The 17979-nt window shown below is 37.5% G+C and overlaps 1 protein-coding gene across 1 annotated transcript in view; it reads right to left on the reverse strand.

Moving 5' to 3' along the window:
• Positions 1-17979, reverse strand: part of FAM169A (family with sequence similarity 169 member A) — a 441641-nt gene that overhangs the window by 317313 nt on the left and 106349 nt on the right. Inside the window, exon 3 of the mRNA XM_044063952.1 lies at positions 12622-12750. Coding sequence (XP_043919887.1) covers positions 12622-12750 — 129 coding nt within the window. The remainder of the gene's footprint in view (positions 1-12621; positions 12751-17979) is intronic.

Below are 17979 nucleotides of genomic sequence, written 5' to 3' on the forward strand. Positions count from 1 at the left end.
CTCACTGCCAGGATAGGGTAACATAAATACACTGTTTGCATATTGCAAGAGGCTATTGAAATACTATTATTTGGCATCACTATAAGAAAAGTAGCTAGTGACAATCAGTGATTTCTAAAATGTCTTTTCTGTAAAAGAAAATTTAAGAAGTTTGCCCATTAAACATTCTAACAGTCTGCAGATTCAGCTAGATGATATTCACATGCTTTCTACTGGTATTTTTTTTTCTGTGCTAAAGAAAAATTAGCCCCTGGTAAAATTACAGACACTTTTGTTCTTTTGGCAATGTCTCTATGTCTCCAGTTTCAAATAAACCTTCACAGTATTACAACAGTTTCTTATGAAGGGGTCAGACTGGGGTCCTCACAAAGCCTTCCATAAAAGTCAAGAGAACCATACAGCTCTGACATTCAATTATTTTTCAAAGTATAAGTTGTTATTCATTTTTTATCCTTTTATCTTTGCTTAATTCATTATATTCTCTTTTTGCCCATGTTTAATTAAACTTTATATACTAATGTAAAATGTGGCAAAGATTTTAGATGCTAATTAACTTTATCCTGTAGTCCTTGGTTCAATACATTTAGCCTGTACTTGTATAATATGTGAATAAAATCATTAATCAGATTAGTGGTCTTCTGTTACTCTTGAAAATGCATATTTTCCTAGATGGCTTACCCAATTAAATGAATAAAATAAATCAAATCCAGTGAGATATCCTCAGCAATGCACACTTCAACAGCAGCAAAAAAAAAAACAAACAAAAAAAAAAAAAAAAAGGTGCAATAAAGGATGTGATTGCATACTCAGTCATTCCACAGTCCATACACAACCCCATCACCTCATCAGATGACTTGGGACTACTCACCAAAACTGGCAACTCAAAAAGACAACCTGGGTCCATACCCTCAGTATATGTTGCTAAAATAAAGACCACCCCCCCCATAATTAAATATGATACATGTATTCTATAAGTTGTCTTTTCCTCCACTCCTTCCCCCATCCAGCTTGTATAACATTTCTGACACAATGCTTTCTAACCAGCTGCACTGCAATATATAAACCAGTAACAACCATAAAATACTGATTTACACTTGTCCGTATTCACCTTACAATTTATATTTTGAAAACTGGAGTTGAAACAGTTTATTATTATCAGTTATATTATGCTAGAAGTGACTTACTAAATTAGATATTTTTTTATCATACAATGATTCAGTTATCATCTTAAAAATGTCCCCACTAACTTTGTGTTCAGCTATTTCTTCATATGTAAAGCAACTAGCTGCCACAAATTTATTTATCAATTTTTGTTTGCTAACCAATGTAGTGGACTGATCCATAAAGTGACTATTTCAGCCACAGCCCAGGAAATAAAACAAAGTAATTATAAAACAGACATAATAAAGATTTGACATAAAACTAGTAATTACAGAGGAATAACAATGGGTTAAGGAAATGTAACATTACACTTTATGAATGCTTTGCATTTATGCATTTACAAAAATATAAGATAAAATATTTCCTGTAAGGCTAAAGGAGTCACTTGTCCTGTATCACTCATATTTAGAGGGATGACGGGGCTTAGGTAAGGCCATATACAGGAAAGATGAAAGAGCTAAAGAGAAGACAAAAGAGAATATCTACTGGAAAGGGGCTTGTGGTAGAATAAACAGATTCATGGTTAAGTAAAAGAATAGTAATATATAGATAAAAGTGTACTAGGAGCTATATATCTAGGTTTAAATGTCTACTGGTCAGACATCCTTGTTTTCTAGTTAGTCAATTGATGTACTTTAGTATTTTTTGTGCATGTTACAATTATGAATGTCAGGTGGAAGAAAGTCTCAGAGTTTAGGTCCAAGAACTGAGAAAGCATGGTTGATGGTGGATAGGGTTGTAGAAGGCCAGATTAAAAATAAAGCATTGCTATCTGTGGACCACAGTTGGTATGATAATATCTACATTGCCAGCCTGTGGCTGTGCAGGCTGTACCACTATAAAGAGTCAAATGTATTAAATGTCCTACTCCTCAGGATTGAATGACTTCAGCTAAGGAGATAACCTGCATGTCTGGTAGTTAAACAGCAATGAAGCTCGCTGTGAATTGTTGGAGGTTATATATGATTGTTTTGTGGTTTGTGCCTAATTCATAGAAAACAAGATTATCTGTATATATAATAAATAAGGTTAGAAAGCTGGAGGTTAGTATAAAAGAGTTAATGAAAATGCTAATAAGGATTAGGGCTAGAACTAAGGCTTAAGAAATTCCAGGAAGGAAGATAACACTGTTATAATTAACAGTAACTTTGCTATTACTGACACAACCTGAGAACCATTTAACGGTGGAAGAACTGAAACTGAAATGTACAAGGGAGTTAAGTAGGAGGGTAAGATTCTGACAGTTAAACACTTTTATGAAGTTAATAAAAGGGATCAGTGCAGTAGTCTTTATTGGTATTTGTAGGAATAGTGTTGGCAAATCAATTTGAAGTGATCTATGTGCTTTTATTTCTTATATATCAAGGCTGGTGTTGGGAAACCATGTTGCATTAGTAGAAAAAGGCTGTAATTTGTATTCCATTTTTTGTAGTAACTTACGTAGACAGGGCGAGAGTGAGATACAATGCAGTTCAGCTATATAAGTAAGTTTAGTGTATTTTGGTATGGGAGTGACTTTTGCCTTCTTCCACAGATGTGAAAATGTGTGCTGCGTGAGTTAAATACATGGCATACGTGATGGAATGACATTTCTCCCAAAGATTTCAAGAACCAGTGAGAGAGAGAACATCAGGTCTACGGGATCCACGGCTGGGCAGTGACCGATTTACTTTGTTGAGTTCTTTAAGTGAGATCTTTTCTAAGGTAAAAAAGTGGTGTAAGGCTTGAGCAATGTGATATTGAGTGTGTTAATGGGTAAGCAGGCTAGGGGAATGTTAGAAAACTCTAGCACATTTTTTCAGAAGTAGTGGAAAGAGAAGGATTACTTATTTGATTTACCTCTTTCCAAAACTACAATTAGAGACGGTGGATATTTGGTTGCCACAGAAGCAGTTGGCTTTGCATCACCTGATGGATTTTTTTACTCAGCTGTTCAATGTTTTGCATATAAAGTTTAATGAAAACATGAATTTGATGTGGTCAACTAAATATATGGTATGTTTCCAAGTTTTCCAGGCTGTTTGAATTTGCTTAAGTAGGTTATGACATTTTGGTGACATCCATAAGTGTGAAGTTTTACATAGTTTAAGAGTTTGTGTGTAAAAATGTTTCTGAGTGTTACAGAAGGGCACTGGTTAGGGAGGAGGTGTCATCATTAATGTATTACTTAATAAAACATTGATAGTTTATGAAGTTCATGGCATTAATGACATTTTGCAAGCTGTCAGGAGAATGATTATGTTAAGGGATACAGAATGGAGAGCTTTTTTGTCAGCGAGTATTCAAACTGAATGGCATAGCGATCACTGATATCAGGAGGACTGACTACAGTGGAATGTATCCTGATTGGCTGATGTTTAATAAAGATGTCAAGAAATGTATGGTTATTGGTGTGAGCATTTGTTTTAGCAGGCTTGCAAATGACATGAGTTGAGGTTTGAAAGTAAGACAACTAAGTCATGTCTAGATGGGCCAAGGAAGCTGATGTTGAAGCCTGCAATGATTAGAACATGTTCTTGTCAGTACTGAAACCTCTTAGGAACAAAATATTTTTCTTGGCATGTGTCAGATGAGGAACAGTTTTAATTGCACTGCTGAATACTGAGTAAGAGGCTAGTGGTGGTGATGTGGGAATAATAAACAGTAGCAATAATTTTTGTAACATTCTTGGAAAGTAAAAAATACTGCAGTATCCCATTAAGACTGAATATATCAGCAGTGAATGAAGTGGCTATGGTTTGACAGTCTACCAAGTCTTTAGCTAGAAACTTGCAGCCACTGACAATAAGTGAGCCTGGTATGTTAAGTTGTACTATGCTGTAATGGGGAAAGTGGGACAGAAGGTTGGTAGTGTAAGGTTTGTCAAGCTTTGCAAAGAGCACATACATCACATTATGTTGCAACAGCCAACCATATATTTGCACAAATGTACAATTTATTCTTCCAAAGATTAGCAGTCCCTTGTGTAGGCTTTTCAGATATGAAGTATATCAGGCCTTTTGGTAATTACTGGTAATGCTAAGAGGTATGTTAGGTCCACCGCAGCAATTTATGTCACCTGAAAGCAGCAAGAGAATAAATGTAATTTGTTGCTCATGGTTGAATTGCTGGAGTCTGCCAGATTTCAGAAGGTAAGTAACTTGGCATTTCTTTTTGTTGTAGAAGATGGTAACTTGAAGTAAAGTAAATATGATGTGGACTATGATGATATGAATGTTAAGTAGAGAGTCAGTATGGGTTAGACTTAAGGGATTATTGAGTTATTGAGAGTAAAATCTACTCTAGATTTTGACTCATGCTCTTTGTTAGAGTTGAAAGGGTGTGAAGTACATATAAAAGAATAATTAGGGAGGTTATATTATTAATGGTAAGAACGGTTGTATCAAAGTTTTACAGTAGTATGATATGAGTAGTCTAAAGCAATTAAAATTATGTACTGCAGATGTTAGATATTAGGATACATGCATTTATTATGACTGGTTGACAAGTTAATTTTTAGGAATGTAAGCTGTGTCCAAAGATGTGGATTTAACTAATCTAAAGTTCTATGATACAGTGAAAACAGTATGTGAAGCACTAAGAAGAGACCAGTAAAGAAGATTTGGTTAATATGTAATATTTACATCATGGGTCTTAAAAAAAGAAGGAGGGTGGTGGCTGAGGGAAAGTGTGCATAGGTGGGAGACTGAATTAAAGTAATAATTATAAGTATGAGACAGTATGGTACGGGAAATGGAGAGGGAGAGAGAATGAGAGAGAGACAGAATTATTCCAAGTAATTATAATGTGGCAGTTAAGCTGTAGATGGGTGGGGAGCAGGAAGAGCAATGGTTTGGTTCTCAAGTGGACCCTTCTTCTGGATACACAACTTGCTTGTTCTAGAAGGTATTTCTTGAGTTGGTTCCTGAATTTTTTGGTACAGGAAATGCCTTTTAGCTGTGCTGGTATTGTTTTGATGTCTGTGGAACTAATACCGAGAAGCAGAGGTTGGTGCAGTAAAATATGGTAAAGGGCATGTTTTGGAGCAGGGAGGATTGATTGTGACTTTAGGTAAGAAGTGTTTTTTCTTCTGGACAGGATGCTACCAACGAATTGGAAAGTTTGCAAGAGTATTAGGTTATATGAGGCATGTGAGAAAAAATGAGTATCTTTGCTTAAATGGTAGCCAGTAACCTTTTGCCAGGACTGAATAATGGCGTCAGGTAGTCGTGTTAGAGTGGCAAGCTTGCATACATTATTTGGTGTAGGTGGTAGAGTTTTTTTCTTTGATGCACTGGCTATGTATGGAATACCATATCCGAGCTGGGCAAGTAGGACTCCTTTATCAACTGCCATTCTTCCTTAAGAATGGAGGAAGTGGGAAATAGTTGTTGCACCAAAATGAAGTCAGTTTACTTTATATTTTACTGCTTTAACACGAAATTGAAAGTTGAGAGACTGATCAAGCCATATTCACAGGCATTTGAAGTGTGTTGTAATTTCGGTGGGGTCTTTACTGTGAGTATTCCACATCGCTGGGGTACTTGGGATAGTTTTTTTTTTTTTTGGCTCTCAAACAATGTGATTTTGTTTTTATTTTATTTATTTTTTTTGCATTAAGGATCAGTCTGTTTTGTGTTAGCCATTTTGAGAGTAAGTCTAGGTCATTCTCAAGGTCCTTCTTAATGGAGACATACAAGGCACTGGCCTTGACCATGTCATAAGCAAACAAGAGTAATGGTGTTTGAGGTAGGGCTACTGGGAGGTGATTTATAATCAATGAACTCAAATGAGTAAAAGCACGACTGATCCCTGCAGGCTGCCTTTTGTAAGGGGAAGAAAAGAATCAGGAGGAGTTTCCACTACACATTTTAAAGAGTCTGGATGTAAAGAAGCTTTTACAATGAGGGAGAGAGTCTGTGCCGATCCCAGTTTCTATGAGTGTTTGCTAGGAAGTTGTTGACAACTAAATCACAGATCTTGGTGAGGTCCATAAACAATGCTTCTGGAGTCACTCTGAGTCATAAAAGGATAAAGCCCTCAGTACTTTGCAAGTGGCCTAAGTTTGGTTAGAGGCTCTGGAGTTGGCAGGAGAGGATGGCAGTGAATGACTGCTGACTTCTTGTCCATCCTGGGGGGGGGTCTGGCTTAACACATAGGTGACACCTAGCGGAAGCACTAGGTTACTACTCTGTGGACCTTAAGCCTATGCAGCCTGTGCTGCAATGCACAATTACACTTTCAGCTGAGGAGAAACCCTTGGAAGGCAGCTACAGTGGCTCTGGAAAGAGCTACCCCATGGGAGGGGGGTTGTTCTGCCAGGGGACAGTGTAGGCTGCTTCACAGGACCAGTAAAGCTGGCATGCTTCCTGCAAGGAGAAAAGCTCGTTTTTCAGAAAGCTGATTGACTTTGCTGGAGAGCTCTGTTCTTTGTTGGAGGAAATAACTGAATTAGGCTGGGTGCATGTAGTTATTCAGAAACCATAGGAGTTTAGATGATTTGTGGTGCATTTTATGTCTTTTCCATCAATTTACAGCAAAATACATTTTCCTGTTCAGACTTGACATGCATGCACTTGATACTGGCCTGTCTACTTGTCCTTACAGCTGTTAGATCGTGCAGTGTACTTCATAAGCCTAATTATCCAGATGTCTTACCCTCACTTTTTTATAAAAAAATATATGGAAACAATGCAGAGGTATTAACATTTGTATGTATTATCAAATTCAAGATAGAACCACCATCAGAAACTGACAAATTCCATTTGTAATACATTTGTTTGAAAATTAACGTATAGCTATTATTAGTGCTATCAAAAAGATAATTAAAAGATGTTGTTTTCATAACATGGCTAAAGAGAAAGAATATGTGTGTCTGCATAAACCTCATATTGTTATTCTTTTAAAATCTTTTGGCACAAAATAACATCAAAATCTTTTTGCCTTACAGGTCTGTTGGCTAGCAAGTCTCCCCCTATTGGACTTGATGCAGTTGCTTTCTCATGGTGCAGGGTCCCCATAACCATGGAAGTAAGTGTCATGCAGAGGTACTGACATTCAGGCAGCTCTGGCATCCTGGTTATGAAGGCATTGTTTTTCTTAATGATGGCTCTTACCCACCCCGGGTTGACAGCCACTGCTTCAACACAGCCACTGCTTCAAGGCAGAGATCAGGAAGCCATCACACTGACTTCAGAAGTGGAAGCAGCTAATACAGTGATACCAAGATACCATCAATGGCCCCAGTAATCTGAGAATATGACCTATAAATCTCTGCTTCTCAACAACAGTTTGGACAAGCTACCAATTTTCACAAAGCACCCCCTGGCTTAGCAAGCTGGCTGTCGGCCTCTTCATCATATCCTTTAGCCAACTCTACCAGTAGTTTGCATTCATTCCAGACTCAGGTCATCAACAGAAAAGTGGAAGCAGCTAATACAGTGATACCAAGATACCATCACTGGCCCCAGTAATCTGAGAATATGACCTATAAATCTCTGCTTCTCAGCAACAGTTTGGACAAGCTACCAATTTTCACAAAGCTCCCCCTGGCTTAGCAAGCTGGCTGTCGGCCTCTTCATCATATCCTTTAGCCAACTCTACCAGTAGTTTGCATTCATTCCAGACTCAGGTCATCAACAGAAAAGATGGATGCCATGCCTCTTATTCACTGGGCTAGCCATGCATCTTGTTTGTTCTGTGTGACTCTGGATTGTTGCTGTGAGCTCATAATGAGCCCAGAGAACTGGACTATAGATGGCCACTTTACCTGTGCTGCCAGGGACTGTGCCTGTTTCTGTCTGAGTAGTGCTACTACTCACTGTCTCTCAGTCTCACTGTTGCTGTTGGACACTGGCTGGGACAAAGGCAGCTGTAGTGGCTCCAGAGATTCCCTGGATAGATGGCTTGTCTGCATGCTTCCTCATGACCATGCTATGTAGTAGCAGCATTCTATGAACATTTTGCAAGTGGTGACAGGTGCATACTGCAACGCTCAGCAAGTTGTATCCAGGCAGAGGAGCTATGCCTTCAGCAGGATGAACACATGTCTTATGATGTTTCTAGTTTGCATATGACTGGTGTTACACTACTATTTGGTGATGCTGTGTGGGTTCCTTATGAGTGCCATCAACCAGGGTTCCAGTAACCTGCATCACCTGTAACATAGCTGGGGCATATGAGAGTGTGAGATGTGGACATCATTTATTTGGCTGTATATTTGTCTGATTATCTCAGTGCCTGCACTTGGCTACTGGGTTGTCTTGTGGAATTTCCCTATGCATGAAAAGGCAATATACATGATTTGTATGTCAGATGTGGAAATCGTGGATACTTCCTGGGTGTTCTGAGGATGCGCTGGTTATCAAACCTCTGTGTATTGCATACTACCTGGTAGTTGATGGTGTGGCAGCCCTTTCCATTGATATATCATTGCACACAAATAATGGGTGGGACATTTACTGCCATATGTGTGACAACCGCAGCCTCAGCACTTCAGGGAGGCAGGTAATATCATAAAAAACATCTATGATTGAAGCTTCCCTGAACAAGAATCAAACACAGGCTGAGGTGGTGAGAGCACCAAATCCTAACCACTAGACCACCAGGGACTCCCTATGATGGTGGATCTGTCCCTGGTGTGCTGGGGAAACATATACATACTCCTTCATGTGTGGAGTAGTGTACTGAGAAACACGAGTGTTCTGCAAGCAGACACCTGTAATATATCCAGTATGTCCCCTATTCATCTCTAGACAGTTCCTGTAGCAAGCATGGCAACAGCTACACATATCTTAGTGTCCACAGGTGTAGGAAGTCCATGCATTCCACCCAATCCATGTTGTGTGCATTAAATGTCAACCAATGCTTGTATGAAATTGCTAGACACATAGGAGTGGTCTGTTAGCTCCTGTTTTTTAGATGTTAGTATGTAATGGATGATCTACTTTCAGAGGTGCTCATTTACATCTCATTATGCACTCATTAAACTGAAAATAGTCATTTGCATATTATGATACAGTCATTTATATACACCAGTTCCCACGCTGTTTTCCTCGCTGTTTCACAGCACTAGCTTGTACAATGAATCTCAGCATGCCTTCATGTGGCCACTTTCCGTGTAAGGGTGCACTGCATGTTACACAAGTTAACTATGTATCTCTCCCTATGTAAAACATCTAAGATTCAGCTTATTTAGAAAGTTACTAGCTACAACTGTTACATGCTCAATACCCTTTTTCATACATGCATAATTACTGCTGCATCAGTGTTCTTGCTGAAAAATCATGAAATGATGGGCATCAATAAAACAGATGTACAAAAGTAAAAAAAGTACTGTATTTTTTTTTCTGAACGCAGCACATTCAGCTCAATAATAAAAATTTAAGAAGTATCGTGTCATGTGGCAAATATACACTTCATCATATGACAAGTACACATACAAATTTACTTTTATGCAGGATCCATCACTTTCATACCTTGTATGCTGCCCGGTGTGCCTGTTACTGGTGTAATGTTTCCAAGATAAGAAAATGGGTAGGTGGGTGTTTTATCAAAAGAACTTTAAAGCACATGAATCTACTTATAAATACAGAAGGAAAAGACAGGAAAAATGATTAGAAAGGTATTTGCAGTCTAATGCTGAATCACCAGTGTGGCTTTCTCATCAACTTCTAGTGGAATTAGGGGTAAGCAGTCTTACATGTTGCAATTTTCTCATAACCTTTACAGAACACCTTGCAGCCTTAACAGCGTAATTTTAACTGAGCATTTCCAAATCCAAAACAAACGAGACTTAAGTGTACATTTTTGTACTCATATTGGTAACTTTAGGGCATTCCATAAGATATTCTTAATACTTCACAAATGCAATCATCAATGTCAGTTTTTATGAGAAGATTTCGTAAAGGGTAACTTCTGAAACACCAAATACCTGCAGATAAAGTTTACAAATGACTGGCTTTTTTCATGATTTGTTGCATAGAAAGATAGTAACTTTCATCTTACAACTTCAAAGAAGAAAGTCCGTGACTAATAATGGCAGCTACGACTATCTGACTGAAAACATTTATTTCAGGAAGTATAATCAATGCAATCTATTAGTGCACAGTATCTACAACAGAAAAAAAGGAGAAACAGCAAAAAAATGTGCACAACAAGCAATGGATTCCACTTATTCACATCTACACTCTGCCATTATTTTCTATTTTATTGTGTTGAAAACAAATATCCACAGCTGCTATCTTAGCTGGAAAACAACACCCCTTTATTTTACTTGTATTTGTCCAACAGATAGTGCACATATCACCATGGACCTTTTTCAGACTTAGGCCGGGAGTGCTGTTAGGTTAAGTGACTTACTCACAGTCACACAGTTAGGCAATGCGGGCTAACAGAATCAAATCATGGACCACTGGACCATTTATCCTCCAGACAGTTACTGCATCGATGTATATATATATATATATATATATATATATATATATATATATATATATGTATAGTAAACAGACACAAAGATGGCCTGCTTAACTGGTGTGAAAATTGGGATGTCTTTCTGTGATCTGGAAATTCCACTTCAGAAACTAGTTCACCAGGTTGAGTGGACTGCAAGCTATGAAAGGAGAGCTGGGGAGGTAGGGTCAGACTGCAAGATTTGAAGGAAACAGACAGTCAGTTCTCTTTCCTGGGAAGGAGCACATGGTTCATTATGTGCTGAGTGACCTCTCCAACTAAAATTGGGGGAATCAGCAAAGCTAACAGGCTGAAAGGAATGGATGGACAGCTGCAAGATCACAACTGCATTTAATGCATTCATATGTGAGCAGTTTAAGTGAACTAGTTCACCTCTGGCCATTTTCTGCTAAGAGAAGGACAATATGGACAACGATAAATATAAGGTAACCATCTGAAATGTCGGACTCGCCCATCTGAAATGTCGGGACTCACTAAAGTAAGTCCAGAAACACATAGATTGAATGGCCAACAGAATGGTCTTATATACCAACCTAAGATGGCCTTCTCCTAGAATATTCCCTTTTGCGGTAGCATTGTCGCCTCATAGTAAGACACTGTCTGGTTTGATTCTCAGCTAGAGCGTCTTCTGCGTGGAGACATGCGTGAATCGGTGTACCTTCGTTGAAGGTTGTGCGTCAGGGCTGGTAACTCGGCACGTAAAAATCAACTACCAATAATTAGCGGACCGGAGTTCCGTTGTGGCGACCCCTAACCGGGAAAAGTCGAAAGACACAAACAAACATGGTGATCTTGGAATTGGTATATATAAGTTCAGGGGAGGGGTGTGTGTGTAAGGACCTTGCTCCCTTGCAAATAAAGCAGTTTAAAGGAGAAGAGCAATGTTCGATATTTGCTCTCTTCCTGATTTTTCAATTGTTTTTCAGTCTGCTGGCACTCATCATTACAAGAGCCTGAATATAATGCATAAACAATACATAGAGACAATTTAGGGTAACCATTCAGAGGGCTTGTTTTGAGGAGCTGCTGAAGAAGAAAATGTCTGGAGAAAAATTATAAAGCTGCACGAAAACATACAAAAAACATACAAACTCCACAATGACAGTACCTGAAGGTCAAGAGTGAACCAGAGGCCTTGAAACTGAGACAGACATCTCAGTCAAGAAGCCACTGTTCTACCTATATATAACTCCTTAGGGATACAAAAAAACTATTTTGCTGACTAACAAAGCTGTCTTCTATGGCTACAAAGTGTACGTAGCCTGGCCATAGGCTCTTCCCTGAAGATTTGTCACACAGGAGCACTGTCAAAAGCCATTTAAGCTGCACTCTTAGAGCAGGAAATCCTCTCCTACCTTAACAACATGAGGTCAGCACAGATAGTGGGTCAGTCTTTTTTGGTACAATCATCTGGTGTAAGGGGCTAAATAAGGTACAGCCATAAAACGGTACTTTGAGAAGGCAGAACCCTATAAAGGGAGAGAGAAAGCAAATTAATGTGACCCCAGCCCAAAAAGTATGGTAGAGTAAATGTGTGCAGACTGAATGGGATGGAAGATGCATTTTTATTGCAAAATAAAAGAGGGGACTGCAGCCAACCACCAGGGTGGTGAAGTTTGACAGTCACTGTCCATGGGAATTGTTATTTATGTTTATTGTAAAATAAATTAACATATAAATTATTGATGACATGCTGCAGGCTACCTGCAGTCTTGGGTTGGATATTAGGGATTTTTCCAAGCACAACAGGACTGGAAAGAAGGGTGAAGACTCCACATTTTATTTTGTTCATCTCCTTTTATGGGTGCACAAACAAATCAAGATAAGTAAAAACAATTTGATTATCATATCAGCCATGCAAATAATGAATTCACTTAAACTATATATTCCAATACAGTCTGACACGATTACAAAACTGTTATTCATTCAAGCTTGCTTTGGTTTGTTACATTTAGACATATAAGCTAGAAAACATATTAATGCATGCAGAAATATGGCCAGCTTTACCTTTAATTGCCACTGCTTGGGTTTGTAGCTTTCTGGCAATGTTTATTCTCTGCAACAAATGACCCACTCCTTCAACTTCCCACAACAGATCATGGTCAGAGGGATATTTCTCTAGGTACTGTTTGCAAACTGAAAGAAGAAAAAAACATTTTACACCTACAGAACTCTGATATATCAACACCATTTCTTCCTCCATACCCAGTGCGTGTATTTTTGTGATTTTGCTTTGTGTATGTGTGTGTGTGTGTGTGTGTGTGTGTGTGTGTGTGTGTGTGTGTGTGTGTGTCTGTGTATACATGTATGTATGCAAGCATACACATAGATCATAGATTAACAATGCAAACATTCAAATATCTGTTTTTAAAATTTTATAACAGTCTCAGTAGTGCATTTGGTGTGGAAGGCTGTGGGTTTTATTCTCACAACAGGTGGGTAGCTGGATTAATGTTCCAGTACTGACACATAAGGGGAGACTGTACTGCTGAGTGCTCTGCCCTTCAGATGAGATGTTAAAAAGAGTAGATTAGTCATCTGTCTGACTTGGTGGCAGCTCAGGTAGATGTAAAAGATCCCACCGTACCAATCAAGAGAAGGGGAAGTTCTTGGTGCCCTGGCTAAATTTCTGCTAGTCAATGAAAAGAGGCCACTAGCCTAGGATAACTAACCTAGTCAACAAAGTAAAAAAACAAAACTACCAAATTAGAGTATTTAATTTCAATAATCTAAAAAAACAAACAAACAAAAAAAAAAAAACAAGTAATCTCCATGGCATCCCCGAAGTCTCAAACAACCCACTAAACAAGTCATCTGTCATAAATCTGCTCTGGATGTAAAAATAATGCACTAGCCAAACACCTTTCTCTTCATAAAAGGCACACAGGTTTTAAGTTCCAGATCCTGGATCGTACAGACATGGGTGATCTTGAAGGAGACATCCCGAATATTCTGGAGAAACATGAACTCGTGGCAATTAAAGCAAACTCTTTTAGGAGGCCTGGACTAAACTACTACTGTTCAATTAAAAGTGTACTGGAACTTAGAAAATTGCCACATTGTTTACATGACTAATTTTATTTTATTTTATTCTACCAGTTGGTTTTAAATACCATTTTAAATCGGTTTTAATTTTAAGTGTATATTTTGTTTCCATCATCATACAACATTTTTCTTATTATTTTTTCTTTTTCTTGTTCTCTTTTTTCCACTTTATTCAAAATGTGTAATAACAATACTAACTAATTATATAATAATATTTTTATAGATAGTTTTTAGGATTCTTGTACACAGACCTGAAGAAGTCTAGAAGGACAAAAGTGATCTTTGTTAACAATAGGTTATGAAAACAGAAATTGATTTTTACACTTGATTTTTTTACATGCAAAGTGTATATGTACATATTTATATATATTTTTTATTGCCAAATGGACTAAGGTTGATATATTTCCAGCCATGTAGTATATTGTCTTGGATAAAATCACAGACTTAATAATCTATTTAATAATTTGGTTAAATAAGAGGTACCACATCATTATATAATTTTATTTAAAGTACATAAGGGTTATATATTATTATGACAGCTACTAAGTAGGACAGGACCAGCTTGCATGTCACAATGATGGGGGAAGCGATGTGAATTTAACATGTGTACTGATAACACTTTGTTTTACAGCACAATAAACCACTCCCTTGCCTGATAAAAAGTATATATATATAAAGCTTGTGAAGAAACTATTAGTCTATTCTTGTTTTACTTGGATCGCTTGTCTGTGTACTTAATAAAGGATTTTCGACTGGAAACAGACTGCCTGCCTTGCTTGGATTATATTCAAATACTTAGTAATTCTGTACAATATTTCAAATTATATATTTTTTATTATTTTTTTTGACTTAAGACAAGATTAAGTTCGCTACTTCTACTACTATTGTCTGATCTAATCAACATACAGTGATTAACCAGCGATATATGGACTGAAAATTTTCCACACAAAGAAGTTTCTTACACTGTTTTAATTTCAATAATCGTGACAGAATTATAAGGATCTCTGCAGCTTTATGGTATAGAAACCAACTACAATGCAAAACTAATTTGGCATCATGAAATCTTTAATTTGGTACCGTGCAATACCCTATAATCCTGCTTCAGGTTCAGGTTACTATTCACAATTCTGTAAATTTCCCACAGGTGTGTATACTGTATGTGTGTGTGTGTGTGTGTGTGTGTGTGTGTGTGTGTGTGTGTGTGTGTGTATATATATATATATATATATATATATATATATATACATGTGTGCATGTGTGTGTATATATACATGTGTGTGTGTGTGTGTGTGTGTGTGTGTGTGATATATACATGCGTGCGTGCGTGTGTATATATACGTGTGTGTGTGTGTGTGTGTGTGTGTGTGTGTGTGTGTGTGTGTGTGTGTGTGTGTGTGTGTGTGTGTGTGTGTAGTAGTAGTAGTATTCTGGCATCCCCTCTTGGACTGGTAATATGCCTTACTAATATTTCTAGTAGGTCAGGCTCTGTCTCCTCATGACCCAGAACAGGATGAAGTAGGTATAAGAGAATGAATGAATGACTGAATGCTCATATCCCTATCTCTATCAGTGTACATCCTATTGGGGTCATGTCATCTATAAACTGAGGTGTTAACAATGCTTCCTAATGTGCATTGTCATGCCCATTTCACTCCACATCTACCAATAATTCATTATGTAGCGACATTTGCAAAGCAAAAGCAAATTTCTCATGCAAGCTGTGTTGTACACAGGTGACTTTGGTGCCCTCTTCTTTCCTTCTTTCAGTCTGCTTATCAACCTAGTACTGCCCTATGTATTACACTTATAATTATGAAATATAACAATATTTCATATGCATACCTTCATAATTAACCAGTCAAATATCCGAATACATCTCTGAAAATGTACTACTTAGATTTCTGTTAGCAGGTGTGAAGCTCAGCTTACATTATGTATGATTCTGGTTCAAGGCATTATTGCAACTCTTAACACTCAGCACATACTCGTAACTGAGCAGAAACAAACTACAATATCTTTGTCACGCTATATCCCATTAATTATATGTCCTATGATATGCAGTTCAGAAGTGTTTAATAATGTGCACTGACCTGTTCATTTAAATCCATCTATGACAATATTTTAGAATTTTGAAATGCACATGATAAAATACACATGCAGAGTGCATTGTGGACCATTTTACTTCTTACAGTCATCATTTCAACACTATACTGGGTTGGCCAGTCAGGTGAACATATACTTAAGAAAATATATTTAATATGCATAATGTCATAATTAATCAAACTGTAAATATCAATTTAGCTCTATGAGATACTTCCCAAGTAGCACTTCTAAGTTTATCTGGCACTATGTAAAGTTTAATCTAATATTAAGCACATAAACTGCTTCTAGTATAACACTTTAATCCAAACATTAGTATAACACTCATTCACAGTTGGACAGAAAAAAAACTTCTATGTTACTGTATATTCCATATTAGTTACAGCACAGGCGTTAGCTACATACTGACTTATCCTGCATTAAGTTGAATGCTGCTTCATAATGTACACTGACTTGTCCATTTTAATGCAGTTATGTCAAAATTTATTACAGGTATGACATACCAGAAGATATCCTGCAATTATCTTATGTATGCTATAATGCATGGAAGTAATTCTGGAATAATTTTCTTCTAGCCAAATAAATCAATACGGTATGTGTGTGACCACTCAAGTTAAATGTGTAACTAGAAGGAAAATATGTTATATGTATATTAGCATAACTAATTGGTCAAACTGTAGGAACTGCATAACTAACTGGTCAAATTATGTATCACTGCAGCTGCGCAATTTTATTTTTTGGAGGGGGGGGGGGGGCTCTGTACTGGTCTGCAAGGCCCAGATGCTTCTTGCCCTACAAGCTACAGAAGAACACATAATACAGTTTGGTTTGTGTTCTGATTCACTGTGGCTGGTATTCATAGTCACTGCACAAATGTGTTACGGGCATCCGCAATGTCAAGGAATAAGAATAGCTAGGCTACGATTCATAGAGGCCATTTACATTAACTTGCGATGCCCATAAATCAGTGTAAGGAAATTAAGTATAATGAATGGAACTGTGTAAAGCTGAGTATGCTAATTAAGTGTTATTGTGATTAATAGTCAAATATCAGTGCCATGTGCACAGTCATTGTAAAAACGTTGCTGCGTTATTAAATCTACTTTGCAAACCAAGAACATGACATACTGTGTAAAAAAAAAAACATAAAAAATGTGAGTCACAACCGCCGTAATTATATACACATGCAGAGTCCAGCCAAGTGAAAAAAAGTGGATCAGAACACCTATCATGTAGTCCGGTATCATCAACTACTGCACAGAGTGAAATGTATGTTAATGTATCTGGTACCTAACTCTTCATTTAAGACATCCTGAGTAGTGAGATATTTCATGATGCCAAAAGTAATTGAAATATGTTCTGTAGTACTTCATTTGAGAAATGTTTCAGCTGCAACTGCCTTATAAAAATGTGTTCAGGATAATTTGTCTCAAAACTGGAAATTTTGGATCTAGATAGTCAGTTTATTCCTAACTGTAGAATATCCAGAAAGTTTCAAAAGATACTCCATGCTCCAGAGACCTCAACCTCATTACCACAATCAACAGAACATACAGGGGCAGGTTCATAACCCAGAGGCTGCCCATGCTATGGAATAGACTTCTCATACATGTCAAATAGAGCACCTCACTGGTCCTCTTCAACAGAAATCTTGATGAGTGGATGGGAAATAGAAAATTCACCCCAGGGATCACTCCAGTGGCTTTACCTGACAGAGGCACTGGGAACTAAGGTCGGGTGGCATGATGCCAAGGTAATCCTATGGGCTAGGCTTGTAAAGGCTCTAGGGCCATTAGCCTAGTACACACCTATGAACCTATAAAAGCAGTCAAACATCTGCCATCCACCGAAAAAAAAGTTATGTGACACAACCCCAAATATACACATGCAGAGTATCTTCCAAAACATCTTTGCCATTTCAGTACTTCTATCATATATACACAATCACTAAATGAAAACAAAATTCATTTTCTCAGTGATCACTAATACTTTCCACTGCTGCTTCAATGATTTCCCATTTACAAATGACAGCTTAAAGTACTGTTAGTAATATGTCCATTGTCTGAATAAAACAAATCTTGAAGTGAATTGTAACCTATCTCCCAGTAAAGCCACCAAAACATCCTTGCCACTTCCATACATGCACAATCACTTAAATGAGAACAGTGATCACATTTCCACTGCTGCTTCAATGATTTCCCATTTACAAATGACAGCTTT

Source organism: Protopterus annectens, chromosome 2.part2 (assembly GCF_019279795.1).
Source record: "Protopterus annectens isolate FY-2018-M chromosome 2.part2, PAN1.0, whole genome shotgun sequence".
NCBI lineage: Eukaryota > Metazoa > Chordata > Ceratodontiformes > Protopteridae > Protopterus > Protopterus annectens.